A 22,187-nucleotide genomic window follows, 5' to 3' on the forward strand; every position below is an offset into this window, starting at 1 on the left:
TGGAGTTATATTGTGTTGTTTAAGTGTTCCCTTTATTTTTTTGAGCAGTATATATATATATATATATATATATATATATATATATATATATATATATATATATATATATATATATATAATCATTCATAGCCTCATGTATATATGATACCTGTAAATACAGGTATGATTGAAATAGTTTGTGTTTCTTATAGTCGCTAAATATGAGCTACATCATTTAATTTCTTTAATTCTTCTATTGTCTTTTTGCATTTGAGATACAATCTGTCTGTGTAGTCAGCATAAAAGATGAATGATCCTCAAAAGGTTTGGAAGAAATAGCTTTAATTAAATTCACACATCTAATACCAATAAATAAAAAGGAAGAACAGGAACTTTGTGATTGGCGTGAAATCCCAAAATATCTACCACGAAAATGAAAATCTCTACAGCAGAAACGTGCATCTAGAAAACCGAAAGCAAAGACTCAAATTTAGTTAGTCCTACACATAAAGCATTCAGGAGGGGGAAAACACTGAATCCTAGAACCCACAGATGATAAAAAAATGCAACATCCCCCTTTCAGCATGTCTTACATGGACAGAAGTGCAATAAAAAATGTGATCAATTATCCATCAGTTCCCATATGTGCAATTACATAAGCAGACCCTCCCACTTGTCTAGAGTGTACCTTCATTTAAAGTGACTCTCTGTGATGCATGCAGGAACAAGAGATCTGAGATCTAATCTTGCATTTTTTTATGTTACTTACTAACATTATTTTGTCCTACTGTTTCATCTTATAAAGTCCTATAATTTCCATACTAAAACCAAAAAATCTGTTTAATTTGAATGTTTTTTTCAACATAATTTAAAACAATTCAACAGTTCAACTTGAAGTCATGTAATTAAGTAAACTAATGTGAAACTTTGTATTATGATTCTTTGAGCAAACAACTATTTTTATTACTTACTAATTGTTTTATAGTATTGAAACTATTTCACTTCTGCAAATTACCAGTTTGCAGAAGTGTGATTGGTGCCGTGACCAGCTTTAAACATCGGTGGTTTACATTAATAAACATACATAGCTATCAACATGTTTACATATTTAATCAGTCATTTCATCACCCATTTACTATGACTCCCCACTAAAGAAAGACTCTGTACATAGGAAAACATCAGAAAGTGTTATTAGATATTTATAGAGTAGCATGTGTTGAAGACAAGCAGGCGTGATGATGGTATTCATACAGAGCAAAGCCTGTTTGGTTAGGTTTTGTATCCTCACAGGACATCTCTGCCGGTGTAGCGTCTGCATCTGTCCTGTTGCGCTGTGAGACAGAGAGGACACCAGCTCAGCTCTCATAACACTTCAGCCCTCTGAGGAACCAAGTGTGCACTGACAACACTTGAAGAGAATTAATCTGACATGAATCGTGTTGCTCTGTTAAAGTTGTCCAACAATTTTATTTTATTTCTTTTCAGTGCGATAGGCACATTTATGTAAGAGCTCCCTACAGTGAATGAAATACCAAGGCATGAATAAATAATGTGTAAGTCAAATTGCATTAAGAAGGTTTCTCAGGTTGGTTCAAAGCCAGTTCTTCCATCACAAGATTTCTATCTTGTTTTTTGTTATATAAAAGTCTTATATATTTCATGAAAACATCCTTTCTGGAGTGAAAAGCTAGACAAAAATATTTTGATGGGAGGGCTCCAAATTTAGAAAGTGACTGCAGCCCCACCTACTGGACAAAACATGCTACTAACACTTCACACTGAGGCAAAACAGGATAAGATGCAAACATCAAAAAGAAAGTATTTATAGTGTTAAATTATCTTTTGTTCTCTCATCTAGATCAAAATTGCTAGGGAAAACTTTGCATACTAGATCCAGAACTGAACTCTAATTTAACAAAGATTTTTATCCTGAGCTGCATAAAAATGGACTGATTTGGCTTAACGTGAGCCACTAATTCGGAAGAATCTAGATGAAACTGGATTCTTGTCTTTCATCTGCCTCAAGATCACATTTTGTTGTCAATTAGCAGCATACAATCCAAACTGTAATTAAACAAATTAGTTTAAACATATTTTGTTGCAACCAAACTACGAGAACCACATCTTTTAGATAGCCACTGGGAGTTTTTAAAGGAGTCTTTATTTTAAGTTATCCAAAAATATTCTGAGTCTAATCTGAATAGATGCTGTAAAGTTGGACCATGTTGCTTTTCAGAAGCAGCACCTGGCCTCCAGATGTGGAAACACAGTTGGTGAGACTGAGCTAAAACTGTAAAGTTGCTAAAAAAAACATTTGCTTTGCTCATACCAGCAGCTACTCTTAATCATTCACTTAGTGAATGATTAATATTATCACTCTAAATACATATTTTATTTTACATTAGCATATAAATACTGACATTACAAAAGTAAGAGAAACTGATTGCACACTGCAGTAAATAGTTTGTCTTCTTTCATGCGAGAAAGACAAACACTGAAAATAGAGACAGCAGTCCTCTCAGATCATGAAGAAAACAACACTCACTGATGCTGACTCTTCAGCTCTATATTTTTCTAAAAGCCAATCAAACATATCAAGTCCTACATTATATATCATTATCCTACCTAACAGTGCCTGTGCTGCTTCTTCAGTCTCCTCCACAGCCACAGGTTTCAGCAGCAACGCGAAGAACACAGCAACACCTATCACCTGGGAACAAAAACATCACAGTAAAATCTTTCAGAAACAATCCGTTCAACGAGAGACAATACAGGCAATCAGTTCCAGGCTGCATGTACCAAACAAGTGCAACGTCTTGTAAACATAGTTTTTGAATAAGACTGATTTCCTTTAAGGTACCCACCTTTAGAGGCTGCAGTATGAAGATGCTCTCAAAAAGGGACAGACCCAAAGACATGACCCACTTAATGGATTTCTCTTTGCCGTACTGGAAGCCGTACAGCAGGGTGAAGTAAGTGGATATCCCACTGATGGAGAGCAACAGGAACCAGCCAATGAACACACACCACCAGGGCAGCTTGACACCTGTCGGGGTCTTCTTCTTCTTCCTCACAGGGACTGGACTGTTTAAAAAAAAAGACAAATAAAAAGAAAAGAAAATTGAATGAGAGAAAACATAGGAAAGAACATGTAATTAGTGGTGTGAGTGGGCCAACCAGTTGGACAGGTGACTGCTCAAGACCATCTCAGCCTTGCGAACCAGCAGGTTGGTGTTGTTGAAAACACGTTGGTACTCTTCGGGACAGGAGAAGTTTTTTGCATCCAGTTTTTCCAGGTTCATGAGGAGGTGGCACAGACCGGCCAGGAGGAACTTGCTGCAGTAGACCCAGTGGTTGTCGCTCTCACTCTCACCTGTGGAGGATTTATTGAAGGACCAGCTTGTAAAGAAAAGTCCTGAGGTACTTTTCTACGGAAAATCTAACTGTAATTATAAACATAATATGATTTATTCTAACCAGTTAAGATTAGATTAAACATATTTGCATTTCTGCACTTTTTTTGATAAAACAAAACAAAAAAAACCCCAAAGTACTCTGGCACAATTTAGTTTTTAATTCATTTTCTGCTGTTTAAAAATCTGGTTTTGTTTTTAATATTTACAAGCAGATGTATTTCAGCATATCTTCCTTCTATCTCACATATGCTATATTCTTAATTTTATTTATGTCAAACAACAACAAAAACAACACCTTGCATGTGCTGGATAAAGACATGAAGCCGGTCCAAAGCTGGGACCAGATCATAAGAGGCCTCCAGTTTGAGAACCTCTGACATCTTGTTCCTTGGATTCATGCTCACCAGAGAAATAATCTTCTCAGTTTCCTGCAGTAAAATAAATTAAATATTTGCACTCAAGAGACTTTAGTCTGGTCTTGACAAAACAAAACAAAACTCACATTCAGGATAGTAGGAATGGAGACAGCTGGAGGCTTGAAGATCTCATCAGGGTCGTCTTTTTTGGATTTTGAAACAATGCGAGGTCGGATGCTTCGGAAAATGGTTATGATGAGGATATTGATGGGGAACATAAGAAGACCGCTCTGCACACCCACCATGACATCCTGCCAAGTCATCTGGAGGGATCCTGGAGCAAAAACATGAAGTATTTTAAAACATTTTTACATGGAAGCTTTCAGTTTATCAAAATAAATTACACTTTACTTTTGTTCATTTACTGAATTGGAAATATACGATAAATACATATGTACTTGTAAGGTTCTTGATTTTTTTGGTCTTTTTTGTGTTTTAGATTAGGTCAGATTAGTTCAAACTAATCTGAACTAAGTTTCAGATTAGTTTTCAAAAGTTTCTTATGCAGTATTTTTTCTAAGTGCATGAAGTTTTGCTCCTCAGATCATTAAGATTTTAAGTTAAAAGCTATGCAGCCACCTATTGAAACGACCACAGCAGAGTTTGGATCCACAGGAATGTTCCAGAAGGCGATGTTGATGGCCATGGTGCACAGGAGCAGGCTCATGCAGCAGGAAACCCTCTGAGCTCGGGTGAAAGGACTGCGGGAGGGGGGATCCACGATGGACACCCAGATGTGTTCATCCCTAAAACCAGTCGATGTTCGGCTCTGGAAAATATTCCTGACCAAAAAAGAGAAGAATAAAAAAATAAAAACAGAACAGTTAAACCTGGCTCTGTCAAAGGCTAAGGATTTTATCTTCAGTGTGAACAACATATTCTTACCTGAAACTTGCGATCTCGTTGCTTTTTGCAGAATTAAAGGTTTTCTTGGTCATTCCGTCTCCTTGGTCAGAGCTCAGCCAGCAGTTACAGAAGAAATGCCAAACATTTTTACTTTGAAGGTCCTGTATGGTCACTTTGCTGACATACCTTACATGTGAGAAAAAAGGTACAGGAGTTTTTGGTAGAGACTAAAACAACTACTAGTAACAGTTGTTTTTTTTAAATTTGTGTTTTAGTACCGATGAGACAGAAAAGTTTAATGTTTGAATGGCTCAGCCTCTGTTACCATGATGGGTGACCTCCCGAGTTGTCATGCTGCAGGCGAATGTTTTTCAGTTCTCCCAGTGGGTAGGGTGTGGACAAAAGGAACATGTCAAAGGATCCTCTCTCAAACACCGGCTTTTCGGGATCGGTCAGGGTGTGTATGGTACTGTCTGCTTCTGTGCCAATCAGCTTCACTGTGACCTGCAGGACAGCAACGAGAACTGATGGAACAGCACTGGAACGACATATCAATGTTCCACATAATAGATATTTTCATGCATATCTATTATGCATGAAAATGCATAATAGATATGCATTATATATTAATGCATATCCTTGTGCAGCAAGGAAATGCTGCACATATTCTATCCAAGTGTGTTATTTTGTGCTCTAATTTATGCTGCATAATGTGTGTTGGAACGGCAATCAGAAGGACAAGGACATCAAGCAACTGGATAAGCTGGTGATAAAAGCTAACTCTGTGTTTGGCAATAGGGTGGAGTAATTACACATGGTGGCAGAGAGGGGAACACTGAAGAAAATAAGTATTTATAAGTAAATAAGTTGTGTCCTGCTTGGCCAGAAAATAAAATATCTAAGTGAAGAATGGAAGCTTGTACTTGTGTTAATGATAAAATTTCAATTCTAATTCTGAACACTTAAATGTTTTACGTTAGCAGAAGTGCCTGCGCCTCTGCGATGTCCCGTCTGGACCCCGATCAGATAGTTGTACTGAGTTCCTGGGTGATTGTCCTCCAACAGAGTTATCTTCCTCTGACAGATATAAAATGCATGACAGTGAATACAGTTAGATTTGCTGGAAGACATTATTCAACTAATAACATTCAGCGTGAAAAAGGAGAAGCACAAACGTTAGATGTCTGACCTTAGAGCTCGCTCTGCGGTCAGCGTAGCAGGCCCACAGCAGTGTCATCAGGTAAAGACCATAGAAAGCACACAGCAGGGCCAAAACCACGTAATTCTGATTCACTGTGGCAAACAGCTCTGCTGTTCGAGACACGTCAACATAGTTTGGCATCACAAAGAAGGAGCTCCCAAAGAGAGTCAGGTGGTTACATAGACACTGTGTCAGCTCCGGACTGCTGTTCTCTCCCACCTGCATGGCAGAAAAACACGCACCACTGTTTAGTAAGCCGTGTATCTACTGCTAACCCCAAGATATGAATCCAAAACAATGTGCGTACCCTGCAGCCTTCGTCGCTCCACTCCTCATTCTTAGTGTGCCAGTAAAGGCACCTGGTAAGGTATGTGCTGATTTTCAGTGTCACTTCTCTTTCCAGCGTGAAATTCACAAGTCTGGCTTCCACATACCAAGCCCCTGATGTGTTCTTTAGCATGTCAGGGGTAATCAACCAGCGGTAGTTCTCTGAAGCCAAAATATATCAGTCTGTCATCAAACCTCAACCACGAAGAGCAAAGGGTAGTGTAGGTGCTAGGGATGGTTACCTGAGTGGCTCAAAATGGTTGAGTTGTGGAAATATGTAGAGTTGGGAGGTGATTCATAAGACAAGAAAACAGCTAGTGACACGTTGATGCTTGGTTCGACGTTAAATAATATGGTCATCTTGGTGTCAGACACATTGATCTGAGATACAGACCTTGTGTTCTTAGTCAACACGATAGCGGTGCTGGTCAGAGCTGAATTATTGAGGCGAGGCAAAAAGATCTGAGGCAGAAAAGATGTTTTCATGATAAGAACCATTAGGATGAAGTGCCTGATGTGTCCAACAAAAGGCTTCAAACAAAAATGATTTCACAAGAATAGTTTCACGTTTCAGAAACACAGAAATACTTCGGGTGATAAAATTTTAAACACTTCTATCATTCTTCATGTTATTTATGTGACTACATGTAAAGCGCTTAGTTCTTGAGGTTAAAACATAAACATTGTTCTTTAATGACAAAAAACTTTTTTTTTCACATTGGTTGTACCTCAACCATCTCTGAGAGATTTCCCAGCATAATCTCAGATTTTCCATCACTGAGCATAAAGTTGCAAACATTTCCTGATATGTTTGCAGAGGGGTAGGGGTTGACTGTGAATGTAGCCATCTAAAAATGAGAGACAATCTCTGTTATAAAAGGCTGCAAAAAATATTTTAAAAAACCAATATGTGACAGTAACTCACACAGACCTGTGCAATGACATTGTCATACTTCCCAATGCTTGATTGCATTGCTGAGAACGAAGGGAGCTTGACCATCCCTCCGTCTTCCTTTGAACCCAGCACTGCATTGCTGAGCTTCTCAGGTTTGTACCTGATTGAAGGGAAATCAAATTTAGTCCAGTTATATAAGACAAAAGTATGAAAATGGAGAAGAAACTTACGCGCTTGTTATGACACTGCCTAATGGGGTCCTGGAGACGGTTGGTGTCTCCCCCACGAGCAACAGAGAAGCTGCTTTAATGAGCTCCAATACATTCTCAAAAAATTGCTGGTGAAAGGAGAAAGCAATGCCATCTGACTTCAAAAGCCAAAAGGGTAACACAGTGTCCATGTGTTTAATAGTGACAATAAACAAACTTACGTTATTTTGGTTGCGATCAAAATCACATTTTTGTATAGTCAGATAAAGGATGGCATTGCTACACTTGATGATGGAGTCGATGGTAGCAGGATGAGCGTTAGCAAAATTACGGTCCAGTTTGTTTGTGCCACCCAACAGATAGGAAATAAATTTGTTCTGTGGAAAGGGAAAAAGGACAAAGTTTAACACAATGTAAGACAACAGGATATTAATTATGATGAAAGAAAACATCTTACCCTATTTTCATCAGAAGGTTCTCCTGCAGTTGTTTCCATGTATGTCAGAAATCCTTCTGCATTCTACCTCAGAAACATAGTATATTTTTTCATGTAATACAGAAATATTTGTACTTTTAACTCAAGAACTCGATTACTTTATTCATTTAATGTTACATAAGTGGCTTGCCTCACCTCTAGTAGACCAGTAATGTTGCTGATATTTCCTTTCATTTGATCCAAATCAATGAAATCCCTTTTGGTCCCTGAAATAAAAATACCTTTATTTATTTATTTATTTATTTATTTATTTATTTATTTATTTATTTATTTATTTATTTATTTATCTACTAGCCAGATGTATAAACAACACACAAATCCGCAGCCTACCACTATTTCCTTAAGATGTAATTTAAGTAGTTAACTTACGACGCCTAGCGACATCACTGGAGGTTTTTGCATTCTAAAGAGAAAACACCAACAAAAGAAAAGGACCTTAAAACTGGTCCTCATAGATTTTTTACTTTTAGAGTGAGATTTATATCTTACCTTTAAATTTGATGGAGACCTTGAAGCTTTAAATAGAGAATTACACAAATTGGGATATTAAGTACAGCATCAAAGCAAATACAAATGGTGATAATTACATTCTACTTCTTTTTTATACATGAAAGGAAAGAGACAAAATGCAGATATAAAGAAAAGATTTGACTGGTGGCCTCCACATACTATGTGTGCAGAGAGATCCTCGTCTCTTGCTGCAGTCGGACGTTAGGAGCCGAGGAGGACTCAGCTTCATATATGTGCAGAGTTCCTTCAAAGCTTCCTCTTTTTCTGTTTTTAACCTCTTAAGACCTGACAGAACAAACAATAGTCAGACATTTCTGGACAGACTCGGTAACACTTCTTGGTTAATGTCAAGTTGTCATAACAAATACATTTTGAATAATGTCAACTTTATTTTGAAAAGTGTCATGATTTACCGAATGACACTTTATGACAACAGTCCTAAATGTTCATGAAGACTTACTCATGTTCATGACTGGTGTTATGTCATGTTTATGATGGTGTCATGACAGTCTTATTCACAACCCGTCAAATAAAGTGCTACCTTTTTCACAAAATATAATTTGAATGAATGAATGAATAAATGAATGAGCTAATTATTTGGAACATTTAAACAACATATGTTAGCATAAAAAAAATGTATCTTACTATTTCAGAAAGGAGTAGAAAGAGGCAAATTATTATTAAATCTAACTCTCATTAACTCATTAAGCTCATTCAATGAGGGTAGGAGTTTTCGCCATGTGTAGATCTTCCACCAGAGATAGAGGACAAGCAAAATATTACCAACTTGGTCTAAGAGTTCTCTGAACTACCGGTTTAAAAAATAAAACAGTTCAGTTTAACAATATGCTCTTGGCAGATTTGGATTTAAAGTAATAGTTAAATTTGACCAACATGTTTTGTCTGACTGGAAGTAATTTGTATGTTTTGGAGCACTCCAGCTGGAGTCTTGACTTGAATGTGAGGGAACTAAAGAGGCAATGGCAAAGAGGCCTTCCAATTTCAAAATTTATTAACACTATATTAATATTTTGACAATAAACAAATAATTTTATTTATTTATTTAATAGCCAGATGTACAGTATGTCATCATTGTGTAACAAGTTAATTCTCTGCCTATTCTATCTTTATTTAATTTAGTTGAATATTTCACTCTGTTTTTATTGACTGTGGGTCTGATTCATGTTTGTGGTATTATAAAATATGAATTAATAAGACTCCTGGTCAAGCCAAAATAAGTTTGAACAACTTTTTCAAACTTATTTTGAAATCACAAATTTATATTTTCTTGCAGTAGGAAATATAAACAAGCCAGTTGGTTGTTAAAGAAATTGCAAAACATCTACAAGCTGTGCACCAGGTAACTGACTCATGGTCAAAACTGAATAAGACTGCAAATTAATAAAACCTTAAATGAATTAAACGCCCAGCATCGTTAATGGGGTATGAAAATTAATACTGTAATGGTAAGTGTTCAGTTACTCATTTGTCAGACATTCCTGTTGGGTAAAAAGAGAACCATCATAGAACACCTCCAATGTTTTTGAATTGCAGGTTTTATTACTATAATTTGTAATAAAATTCAAGTTCATGGTTTGTAAAATGCTTATACGTAGTTTTACATGAGAATCGTAAAGAGCTAGGTGTTTTATTTTAAGAAAAGCCATCCTTCCAAACATGTGTTGGCATCTTTCTTATTGCTGTTTCATCTAGGCAACTATTGATAATCCTGTAATAGATGATGAAAAGTGTACCCTTCATGCTCTTATGTTCTTTTAAAATCAACCAGAATGAAAAGACAAAGGAACTCTGGTTTGGTTGGGCTATGTGACCAACCCCTTAGATTGCTCAAATACATTTATGTATGCATGCAATTCTAATCTGGACGTCTTTCATTTTATGCTTTTCAAACACATTTATGTGTAGTTTAGATGAAATGTAAAGTAACTTCTCTTATATTGCTTCATCAGCTTCTGTTTACTCAGATTGTTTTTCAGCAACTTCAGAATAACGTGAAACAAAATAATACATGCCTTGTGTTTTGCTCAGTTTATAAAGAAGTTGGGTGCTTTTCCAATTGAATTACACAATTTTTCTTTTAAGGACCTTTGTCCTTAACAGGGAAAAAATATTCAAAACTATTTAAATGAAGATGTTGTTGCAGCCTTGATGACAAGAATTCAAATGAAATCCTGAGATGCACTTCCCAAAAGAGAAGACAGCCACTTTACTGTGTCTATAATCTCTTAGGTTAAGTTTAATTTATTTTATATAGTTAATTTTACATCTTTGCTTTCATTTGTGTTAAATTAATAATGACCATGTAGAGCTTGTGGAGCCACTACACACTTAAGGTTAGATTAGATGTATGTACTTTTACAATCTGGTAAGAACAAAATTACTTATACATTATACCTTAGAATTCACTTATTTTCACCATAGATGTAGTTCACACCGTTTTTTCTTAACAAAACTAACTGATCATGTGCAAACCAATTTGAAGAGGCTATTTTTCATAACTTTATTGTGAAGGCTAGACTAAACAAAAGATGGAAAGCAACATTTGTTTACAGTTGTAATAAGTTACAGAGGAGTAAAATAATTTGACTCACTTGGGGATGGATCCCTGTGATGTGCTTGGACCCCTTTTTCCACCCACCAGGTGAAGCTGCTGGTGTTTTTCTCTCTGGTAATGTTGCTCAGGAACATTTGGATTGGGCTATTCAGCACATTCAGCAGCTTCCCTCCTCTCTCCTTACAGCTGCTCCTTGCTTGGTGCCAAGTTTCTGACTCCTCCACAAACTCCAAGCAGACATTTTGCCAAACAAACTCGCATGATGCTGTCAGGTTGCCGTCCGGGCAGGTCTCACACTTTTCGGTTAAAGACAGGCGTCCATAAGAGATCCACAGCAAGACAAAAGTTTGGAGTAACATGTCTAATGTGCTGCTGGCCCTGTGGCTGGACCTTCTACTGAGCTTGGTGCCTTCAGTCTTTCATATGAAAATGAGAAAACTTCCTCTGGCAAAAAAAAGCCAGAGGACTCTGCATATGTTCTTAGTACTTTAGGAAAATCAGTGCAGCCACTCAAACAAGATGCAAAGTGAAGGAGCTGCTTGATGTCACTCAAGTTGAGTCAAGTTTTCCCTCCTTACGCAGGCCAATGAAATGTTCTGAACATGATTTATAATTTTAGCCAACAGATGTTGTTTGTCAATACGGTGTGTATGGGATTTATAACTTTTACGAATAAAAAAAAAATAGTTTGTGTACTTTAATTATATGAATCTGTCCTCTTTCTTGGTCGTGTCAAGATTTTGGCCTTGTGACGTAAGTATCGCGAGAAGATGTGGAGGAAGCGTGAGAGTTTGTGTAACATGTAGGAAATAACAACACGGTGTCCTTTAACACGGTGTCTCCATGGCGGGACGATTGAAGGTAAATTTGCACAGTGTAGCAAAACGTAGTTTTTCATTGAATTAGATGTTCCTGGACTACATGCGTGTTTCCGTTTCCCCGCTTTGCTTCTTTGCTCTATAGCAGGAGCTAAACAATAAACACAGCCATTCATTTCTGTCGCTACCAAGAGCACAAGTTACCCGAGTTTATTTTGCTGCTTTTATATAGCTCTAATTTTGTTTAGCCTGGTGAAAATTAAATGTAAGAGACGCTATTCGCCATGACTGAGAGGAAAAGAAAATATGTCGACACGCTCCTTTTATTTAGCACATTTCTTTTGAGCTTTTGCTTCCACTACTCTTCATGGAAACCAGCACTTTTACCAGTCCTAAAATGATTCCTGAAGGTTTTTCTTCCAAAGTTATCAAAACCTTTTTGAATAGTTTCCTATTTATTATTAGGAATTTATTGTGCCTTCTCACGAGGCACAATAAAATAAAAGTATAAGCAAAACTTGACAATACAACCATTGTGTTCTTGTTTTTAAAAAAGAGACAATAGTCAAAGAGAAAAGACTCATTTGAGTTTTTTTATTTGCAAAATGTAAATTATACCTCCAGCTTAATATATATATATATATATATATATATATATATATATATATATATATATATATATATATATATATATTGATTGATTGCAATAAAAAACATTGTAAGTGGTCTTGAGTATTTCTCCAGGCTTTCTGTAAGTTTTTCTAAGGTATCCTTGGACTTTGTTTGCTTTATTTAAAACAAGAGATTAGAGATGCACCAATCAATCGACCAGAGATCGCCAGACAGTCCCCAGCTCATTTCTGACTGTTGATCAGTGAGTGAAACACTGAAACATCAAAATCCTACCCCTCTTCCCAATCCAATAAATGCACAAAAACTAAGAGCTGCAAAAATTTTCTGCCCGTAATCTGACCAAATGACATTTAAAAATTTTTTTAAAAATCAGGTCATGGTTGATGCATGAACGTGAAAAAAAAAAACGTGCAACACATTTTTTTTTCCTCTTTTCAGTTTGAGTTCATATAATACGTCTGAATCAGGGAATCTGGAAATCAGTACAAGCAAAGTTCAAGTGTGATTGATGCATCTCTATCTCAATACATGACCGCCTTCTGAATTTAAAAAAATTTCTTGTTTTGATGTCATCGTTTAAGGCACTTAACTCTCACATGTGACCCAGTGTTGTGGTGTCTGAACAGAACAATCAACCAATAACAAGTCAATTCAACTAATATGTGTATGGAGTTTAAATGTTTACTAAAATCCCAGCGTTGCTTTTTGAAGCCATTGTTCAGTGCATATTTTGTACATATTGATAAAGGGAAACTAATAAATGATATATGATTTATTTGAACTGAAGTGACTTAAAATAGTCTTATTTTTAATTCAGGATAATCAGGTGTAGCAAATTCTTGGATGTATTACACAACAATAAAACCTCCTAAAAATGGTTAGGATGATAATTTAGTTGGTTTTTTTGTAAGACTTTGCTGATATTTGAGAATACAAAATGTTAACATCACTTTGGAGTTGTTTAAAGTTGACACTAAACATGCTGATATAGCAAGAACAAGTGGATTATTGTGTTTCCATATTGTTTAGCATATTTGTTGAATAACAGATAATAACCTTAGAGTTTGACATCTGAGTGGTATCGGCTTCACTTGTGTTTGTTATTTAGTCACTCATACATCAGTCGGTATTCCTATCTTAGCTCAATGTGGAAAACAAATCACCACAAACAAGGTAATTTTTGTAACCTAATTACAAACAGTTTAAACACAACTATTTGAAATATTTTTTCATGGTTTCATCAACAGAAGCAGCTCAAAGAGGCGGTGAAGGTCATCAGCTCGGGCAGTCTTTTGTTTGCTTCCTACCTCACTGTTGTTGGAGATGAGCGCTTCTTCGCCAACCAGCTGATGCCTTTGCTGCAGAGGCTTGTGGGCCCAGAAACAGCACATGTATTGTCAGTGAAGATGATAGGACTGGGTCTGGTTCCTCTGAACCGCTACCAGGACCCGGCGTCACTGGTAAGCAAGTAACTTCAATGTCTCCTCTATAAACCGGACTCTTCTCATAGAGTTTAATCAAACACTGTTCTGTTTGCTGCTGTGTGTCTACAGGAAGTGAATGTGCTTGGACTGAAGTTCAAAAACCCTGTTGGGATTGCGGCAGGATTTGATAAGCATGGCGAGGCTGTGGACGGCTTGTACAAACTGGGGTTTGGTTTCGTTGAAGTGGGCACGATCACACCAAAACCTCAGGAGGGAAATCCTAAGCCCCGTGTGTTTCGACTCCCTGAAGATCAGGCGGTTATTAACAGGTATGTTTGGAAAGGCAATAAACTGCATTCTCTTATGTATTTTATCCCCTTAGTTAAATCTGTACAGACTAGTATAGATTTAACTAAGTAAACTCTGATTTGAGCTGTATTTTACAGTTTTCACATGTATTCATGCAATGACCATTATTGAATAAAGTCAGTTTAATCTGTGCTGTGGAAATATACAGAAAAGTAACCTTGGTTATTCATCAAACATTTTTAGCTTATTAAATTCTGTACAAAATGTTATTTTCTGTAGTTTACTTTTAAAATTTCAGGTCATAAAACTTAAATAACAGGAGATGTATTGGTCCACGTCTTGTGTACAGCTTAAGGACTGGATCCATATAAGTGATTCACATATAGATATTAGGGCTGCAAGTAATTATTATTTTAGTAATCAATTTATTCTGAGAATCAATAAAAAAAAGTGGCACATTCTGCAAATTTTTTATTTACTCACTTCAGCCCTTTTATGCAGTATTAGAAATACATTAAAAGATGCAAATAAATAATTCACTTTATTTTTGAAATAAGAAAATACGCAGTAACATTGCATTCCTTTAGTGCACACTTGACCATTTGTAGCAAATGATGCATCTGCAGCTAAAAGAATACTTCTAACATCTGAAAAGCTCAGCCTTTTTTGCTTAACTTAACATCAATGCAGTGTAGAGCTAATCTGTTGGCTATTCTTTAGATTAACCAATTAATAATTGGATAGCAAAAGTTGCTTAATAGGAGATTTTATTTTATTTTATTTTTTACAGAATTGAATCAGGTGAAGCTAAAACTTTCACTTGAGAAATTATGTGTAAAACATGTTTATAGACAAAGGTTTTACAACATTTTTATATTTTTTGTACAGTTTTGACTTAATTTTTTTTTTTTTTTCAGCAAATTATCTTTTGTTGAGACTATATGCTCCAGTTAACAGTTAATCGATTACTAAATATGTTGACAATTATTTTAGTAATCGATTGATTGTGATTAATATGATTAATCATTTTAACTCAAATAGATCTAAGGTAGTAAAATAATAAACTAGACTTTAGGTCATTGCTGTTGTGAATGTCTTGTTCGTTTATTTTGTCAAGGTACGGATTCAACAGCTGTGGTTTGGCGGAGGTCCACACAAGGTTGAAGACGAGAGGAGAAACGCAGCAAAAGCTCAGTAACAGTGAGTACATCTCATGGCCCATAGCTTACTGTAAATATTTCAATTAAACTTAAAGAAACACAAATGCAGCAAAGCAAATGAATGTTTTACTGACACGAGATGTTGTGATTTTAATCATTGGATTGTGTTGGAAGAGTTTAAGAGGAAATTAAACTGTTCTTTCTAATCTTTGGGTGCGTTTAAATGTTCCTGACCTCACCTTGTCTCACGTTTTATTGCTCGCAGCTCATTTAGCGCATCAGCTCTCTCTGCCTCTGCTGAGCCATGCATGCAGTGATCCAAGCTGTGTTTGTGTTTACCTGACCCTTGCTGTTTGTGTGTCTGCTTGTGCTTCTTTTGTTTACAGCTGGCCTTCCCCTGGGCATCAACCTGGGGAAGAACAAGCTTTCCCAGGATGCATCTGCAGATTACTTGGAGGGGGTAAGAGCTCTGGGTCCGCTCGCTGACTACCTGGTGGTCAACGTCAGCAGCCCCAATACGCCAGGCCTGCGAGATCTGCAGGGGAAGGCTGAGCTCCGGCAGCTTTTACGCACGGTAGGACTCGCCGGATGTTTAATTTTTATGACCAGGAAAGAAAACTTTCCAAAACTTTCCTTCCAGCTAAAGGAATCTCAAGGGCAGAGTTAATGAATGCCGCTCTGCAGTGACTAGAGTGACAAAAGCCCTTTGCCCTATGACCTCAATGCAAGCTTGTTGGTATTTCGATTTATGCTGCTTAAAAGAGTATTTGAAAGCCCTACAGCATTTTCCATCAACCAATTATTCACAGCTGTTGGGATGAAATTCCATCAAATAAGTTTCTATGCTCAATTAGGTTTTTTAAAAATAATTTCTGATGGTGAACAAACTCAGCATTGTTGTTTAGAAACTACTTAAAAGAACTGTTTTTGAAAAATTATTTATATTTTCAGGGTTTCTTTCAGAGAAGTTCTCTAAGCTCGTTCTGCCTTCTCACCTCATCCTCTCTGCTCAGGTTTTAAAGGAGCGTGATGCTCTGCAGGAAGTACGCAAACCTCCAGTCCTGGTTAAGATCGCTCCTGACCTCTCAGCCCAGGACAAACAGGACATTGCTGATGTTGTTACTGAGGTTTGGACATTATTCAGTGTTTGTCTGTGTGGAGTTTGCATTTCTTTTATAATTAAATGAAACAATTTGTATTCATAGGTTTAATCTGATAAACTATTCAGCTATATAAAATCTGTTGTTTGTTCCAGATTATTTTTCATTTCTGTTGTCTCGTAGTAATAAAGACTGTGGATTGTAGCAGGTCATATCCTTCTGTGATGTCTTCAAAGTGTCATGTTCCCATGCAAACTGCCCACACCCTTTGCAAAGCTGCAGCCACTTGCACTGCTGATGAAACATCTGCTGCTTGTTTTGTGCTCATTTCAAATTAATTAGTTTTTTCTGCAGAAATTAGGTTTTTCATAGCAATAACAAATTATCAGGGTTCTTATTTGATACATTAATGTAAAATGTTTATCAATTCTGTGAATATTCAGCATTTATTTAATACTTCTTTAACACAAATAAAGATGAGCACACAATCAAATAAACACACTGAGTAAAATCTGTTTAAAGGTTAATTTATTTGAATTCATAAAAGTCAAATAGAAAATGTTTTTAAGGATTCAGACCCATATTTAAGTTAGAGCAACTCTTGATTAAATAAACATATTACTGAGTTTCATGGTCATGAGAAACAGAAAAAATCTTTGAAAGGTTTTATTGAAAGTTTGTTAAAATTTTAAAATATTGCGTCTTTAACTAAAAGCCAGCTTTGAACTTCTAATTTAATGATGCGATAAAGTTTATGGGTAAATATCGTCCATTTTCTTTTACTGCTTGTTTCTGCAGGAACACACACCGCTCACGTCCTGTCGTCTTTTCTCTGTGTTCGCAGTTGGGAGTAGATGGTTTGATGGTGTCTAACACCACTGTGTCCAGGCCAGAAACGCTTAAAGACCCACACAAGTCTGAGGCTGGTGGGCTGAGTGGCCAGCCCCTCAAAGACCTTTCCACTAAGACTGTCAGAGAAATGTATAATCTAACCAAAGGTTGCTATCTGCATCATTTTCTCCATTTACTGTCCCTCTTAGAGTAAAGAGAGCACACATGAAGGGAAGCTTTGTTTGGTTTTAGGTAAAGTGCCGATCATTGGAATTGGGGGCGTGGCCAGTGGGCAGGATGCGATGGATAAGATCCGGGCTGGCGCCTCACTGGTTCAGCTCTATACTGCCTTGACCTATCAGGGTCCTCCTGTGGTGAGGAAGATAAAGCAAGAACTGGAACAACTTCTTAAGTGAGTATGAACATATAAAGAGGTTATGAAAATGTACCAAAATTAACAATACCAACGACGTTTTTGACATCAGTGATTTAGGATGATATAATTTTAGCTTAAATGACAAAAAAAATTTCATTATACATCAAATGACCATTGACTGACAGTATAGCTGCACACAAGCAATGAGTGTGTGAATGAAATGATTTGCAAGGAGTCTGGTACATTTAGATAAGTGACCAGAGGCAATAAGTGGTAACATCAAGAAGCAGCAGTAGCGACAGTCCAAACAATTAGAAAAGATTACCAAACAGAGAGGGAGATAAATTAGACAGAATTACCAAAATTTGGTGGAATTTGAAAGAGTCCATATTGGGGCTACATGAGGTGAGGTGATCAAACAATGCAACTCCAATGCATGAATAAAAATATAATAGTATTTCAAAACAAAACTTCCATCTCTATATATTAAGGCAATGCAAGTTACTTTGCATAGCACAGTTCACGTAATTCAGAACACTTTATAGGGAAACACAAGGACAGAGATAGGATTGATCCAAAATACATGATGCATATAAAAAACACAGCTGTCAAAATTTAAGCACCACATAAGAATAAAGTAGTGTTAACAAAAAAAATAAACAAACTAAAAACAAAAGTATGCTACAAGTAGCTGCAGTGTTTTCCTGATATAAAGGAACCATCTGTTCTGCATATCTCAGTTTTTAGGGTTGAGGAACATTGAAACTAAATGCTTCCTATCCTTGTTTGGTTCTGGTTCTGGTCCTGGAATCACTGAACGAGCCAGATTCAGTCTGACAGCAACTCAAAAAAGAAACTTTTCAGCAAGGAGAGACAAGTTTCTGTAGAAGCAGAATTTTATTATTGGACAAAGACAGAAAATGTTTTATTAATGTTTGTCCCATGACCACACGGAGGTTAAAGCTGATTTCTGAGTTAGCTGCTTTCTCTCTGGTTTTCAGAGCAACAACATACGTCTTCCTGTAGTAATAATCACTAAGTTTCAAACATGTTAGCTTATCTTTGAGAAAGAAGCTGAGTCCTGAGTAAAATAAACGACTAAACCATTAGAAATTAGATTGCACAATCTTCTTGCATGCTTTTATCAATGTGAAACATTTATTGCCGCCTGTCTATTATTTGGTTGTTGTTAGTTACCTCCTCAGTAGTTACAGCAGTATAAAGGGGATTTTTATTACTATTACTAATACTTCTTTTCTTTGTTTAGAGATCAAGGTTTCAGCTGTGTATCTGAGGCTGTTGGAGCAGATCACAGGGAATCAGAGAGAAAATCTTAGCAAACCCTCCTAAGACGCTGCAGCACATGGAGCTGCCATCTTCTCCATCAAATCAACACAATCAAGTTTCTGTGATAAATTCAAATTTATTGGGATTGTTCATTAGTCCATTCTGATTTTCAGGATGGCAATAAATCATCTGTTTTTATATTTCATCTTACATTTTCAATACATTACAATATCTTAATTTTTGAATATTTTGTTTTGGTCACTGTATTGTAAAGCAGGTCTGTAACCTGATTACAGCAGGTCATGTTTTGTTACAATGTAACAGAAGTTTGTGTTTTTAAAATGCATGAAAACACCAAAGTGCTTAAAAACATTTTTAATAGTTTAGATATTTTTGTTTGTGTAAAGAACATAATGTGCCATAACAACATTTGGCTAAAATCTTAAAAATTGATTGAATAATTAAATACAATTTAAACTTTAACACAAATTTTGACATGTTTTTTTTTCTCTTTGTATTGCTGTCAGTTGCTGCAGCTATAAAAGTGTAAGAACTTGATGTATTTCAGATGCATTGAAACCCAAATCTCATTCATGTTGTTCTTGGCATTCATTTGACACCTGCTTGAGTGTCAGTGCAGCAAACCTGATTCCAGGCAAGATGCATTCGTTTCAACAACTAGACAGTTCAGTGCTTTAAATGATGAAAACATAGGGGCATAATTAAGGAAAGGAAACAAAAGAAAAGTTGGACAACATACTAAAATTGATGTTTCAGTAAATATGGAATAGTCAAAGGCAGCTGCCAACAAATGGGGTTTTCAGCCTTGATTTAAATCAACTCTTTTTCTGGAAGTTTGTTCCAGATTAGTGGAGCACAAAACCTGAATGCTGCTTCTCCATGTTTGGTTCTGGTTCTGGGGATGCAAAGTATTGAACTAGAAGACCTGAGTGGTCTGAAAGGTTGATAAAAACAACAACAGGCCTATAATGTATTTTGGTGCAAAGCCGTTCAGTGATTTATAAGCTAACAGAAGCATTTTAAAGAGTTTTCTCTGAGCTAATGGGAGCAGGGGAAAGGACTTTAGAACTTGGTTGATATACTCTATGAGAACAGAACCAGTAAAACCAGAACTGTGGTTCTTCTGGTGCATTTATATGGCTGATTTGATAAGGGAAGTCTCAGTGCTATTGTGACTTGGGCAAAAGATATCAAAGTGGTTGGTTTGATATCTTGATATCAAAACAACAGCAGGCTTCATATTTAAAAGTTATTTAAATATTTGAAATTGGCCTGTAATTTTGCAATAGCAGCTTCTCCAGATTGTTGTTCTTTAACAGTCCTTTGATAGCTGACGTTTTTAAAGCAACAGTTTTTAAAACAATTATTTGAGTCATATCAGACGCTGTAACTGTCAAAACTTTCTTAAAGAAATCTGTGGGTAATATATATCGAGACAGCAGGATTTGTGGTTGATTTGGTAGAATTGTCGTTTCCATTTTTTGTACACTGCCCAATATTGGTACTGAACTTGATACTTATGTACACGCTAAACCCCTAATTTTCTAAATTTTCTCAGTAAAGACGTGAGCAAATTCATTGTGGGATCAATAAAATGCAGTTTAGATGATACAGCCTGTATGAAGCTGTGATCTTTGAAAGCATTTGTAATTCAAGTTGCTGTCTTTCAAGCAGTCTCTTTCCTTCGTGTGTGTCAATAGAACTGCATGCCATGGAAAATATTTGCAACAGACAAGAACCTAATAAAATATAAGAATCATGCAATAGTAAATTGAATAAGGTTTTATTGTATTTAAATATCTGAATATTGGTGAAAAGCATCTGAAACAGCAGTAAATACATGAATGCTGACAGAGAGATTGTTAGACATCAGTATGTTTAAGATGACTTTGCTGTATACCTGCAGCAACAAAGGAAGTCTGCACATAGCTGTGTGTTTTCATGTCCAGATAATTGGAGCAGATGGCTGCTCTAAGAAATATTCTTGGCTTTTTATCACTTATCAACACATTGAAATTCTCAAAAAGTGCCCAGAATAGGTTATATTTAGTAGTTGCTGCGTGTGAAAGCAGCAGTGCTGTGAGGATCAGCTGTGAGCTGCTTATTTCTCTCCTGAGGCAAAATCCAGACCGTCTCATCCCATATGTGGTGTCAGAAGAGGAGGGGAAGCAAAACTTTCTGAACTGTTGGCCACTTGGATGTACGGGTTCCTCAAATAACTTCTGTCATTGCTCGGAGGTAACAGTGGTGACCGCACAGCTCCTGTCCCTGCAGGCTTCACTTGGCTTTGAATTTTAGAGCTAGCAGGAAATGAAAGTTCCACTGTATCATTTCTCTTATGTAACTCTTGAAGCTGTTTCTTCTTAAATACCGCCAATCATTCATGTGGTAGATGTGCTTCTGCTCAGCACACCTGATTGATCTGATTGCACTGCCTCATCAGCAAGTCCTGCAAAAAATTAAGTTAATTTCCCACTCATGTAAGTCAGGTATGTGACAGGAATGAACCACCTCAAACATGGAGGTCAGTGGGCTCTGGGGAGCTCTACCGTATTAATAATACAAGAGCCTTCTAATATTAGATCTAAGGTATTGAAACAGAGAAATGGGTAATCAATAGTACAATATCCCCCCCCCAAAAAACAAATATGCAACAGAATGAATGAAAGATCTCCAGATGTCAACCTGACTAAAATGTTGGGGTGGGGTGTAAAAACAAATGCCTGCAAACCTGGATGAAGTTGAGTACTATTGTAAAGACAAGAGAGAGAAAAGTTCTTGTGCAGTGACTGAAGTTATGAAGAAATCACTTGACAGTATTGATACTAAAAAGATGGTTCAACATGCTCGTAAATTACAAAGTGTGCTTTGTTTTTCCCTTGATTTTTTCCATTAAATGGGTAGAAAAAACACAATTTCAGCCTCTAAATATTTTGAATATTCTGAATATGTTGCTGGAAGTCATGAGGAATCCAGGCGATATGATTAACCAGAAAGCTGTTCCAGATTTCTCAAGCCTCCAGTGGTTTCTGATTCTGGTCATTTTAATGACATTTACTGCAGGATGAGGTCAACATTGTGAAGAGTCTCATGAAGAGTTGGATGGACTGTTAATCTACACATTAACCTCACCCATTCAGAAGATCTGTTACATCATTAGTGATTGCCAGACTCTGGCCACATCAGTAGTCTTAGATTCATATGCTGAACTCTGTGCAGAACTTTCTGCTCTGAATGTAACAACAATCAGACCAGTCTCCCTGCATTTTTGATTTACAGCCACCAGGTACCACCAGATTTTGTTTATATGGATTTTTTTTGTTTGCTTGTTTCAAAACGCATCCTATGTTGCCATCAA

The 22,187-nt window shown here is 36.5% G+C and overlaps 2 protein-coding genes across 2 annotated transcripts; one reads left to right on the plus strand and one right to left on the minus strand.

Moving 5' to 3' along the window:
- Window positions 1-373: 373 nt before the first annotated feature.
- Window positions 374-11,247, minus strand: LOC102217468 (polycystic kidney disease protein 1-like 2). The gene is made up of 23 exons (XM_023332796.1): window positions 10,908-11,247; window positions 8,455-8,580; window positions 8,275-8,300; window positions 8,155-8,188; window positions 7,921-7,991; window positions 7,747-7,809; window positions 7,511-7,666; window positions 7,311-7,417; window positions 7,117-7,240; window positions 6,914-7,033; window positions 6,428-6,647; window positions 6,166-6,347; window positions 5,847-6,077; window positions 5,633-5,734; window positions 4,983-5,161; window positions 4,697-4,843; window positions 4,391-4,593; window positions 3,898-4,085; window positions 3,691-3,823; window positions 3,157-3,352; window positions 2,844-3,063; window positions 2,605-2,689; window positions 374-1,310 (listed from the first exon to the last, which is right to left on the minus strand). Exons 1-23 carry the CDS (start codon window positions 11,227-11,229, stop codon window positions 1,264-1,266), a joined length of 3,282 nt encoding a protein of 1,093 aa, XP_023188564.1. The 5' UTR covers window positions 11,230-11,247; the 3' UTR covers window positions 374-1,263.
- A 400-nt stretch (window positions 11,248-11,647) lies between these two features.
- dhodh (dihydroorotate dehydrogenase (quinone)) lies at window positions 11,648-19,677 on the plus strand. The gene is made up of 9 exons (XM_005812543.2): window positions 11,648-11,731; window positions 13,569-13,781; window positions 13,875-14,074; window positions 15,172-15,254; window positions 15,601-15,788; window positions 16,228-16,341; window positions 17,159-17,312; window positions 17,398-17,557; window positions 18,789-19,677. The coding sequence occupies exons 1-9, from the start codon at window positions 11,714-11,716 to the stop codon at window positions 18,856-18,858; spliced, it is 1,200 nt and encodes a 399-aa protein (XP_005812600.1). The 5' UTR covers window positions 11,648-11,713; the 3' UTR covers window positions 18,859-19,677.
- Window positions 19,678-22,187: the final 2,510 nt, after the last annotated feature.

This window comes from Xiphophorus maculatus, chromosome 4 (genome assembly GCF_002775205.1).
Source record: "Xiphophorus maculatus strain JP 163 A chromosome 4, X_maculatus-5.0-male, whole genome shotgun sequence".
Taxonomy (NCBI): domain Eukaryota; kingdom Metazoa; phylum Chordata; class Actinopteri; order Cyprinodontiformes; family Poeciliidae; genus Xiphophorus; species Xiphophorus maculatus.

Coding starts and splice junctions, on each gene's coding strand:
- LOC102217468 (XM_023332796.1), bottom strand. CDS start 11,229: ATGTTACTCCAAACTTTTGTCTTGCTGTGGATCTCTTATGGACGCCTG. Junction 7,034..7,116: donor ATGACAATGTCATTGCACAG/GTCTGTGTGAGT, acceptor TCTCATTTTTAG/ATGGCTACATTCACAGTCAA. Junction 5,162..5,632: donor GCGCAGGCACTTCTGCTAAC/GTAAAACATTTA, acceptor GCTGTCCTGCAG/GTCACAGTGAAGCTGATTGG.
- dhodh (XM_005812543.2), top strand. Junction 13,782..13,874: donor ACCAGGACCCGGCGTCACTG/GTAAGCAAGTAA, acceptor GTGTGTCTACAG/GAAGTGAATGTGCTTGGACT. Junction 16,342..17,158: donor TTGCTGATGTTGTTACTGAG/GTTTGGACATTA, acceptor CTGTGTTCGCAG/TTGGGAGTAGATGGTTTGAT.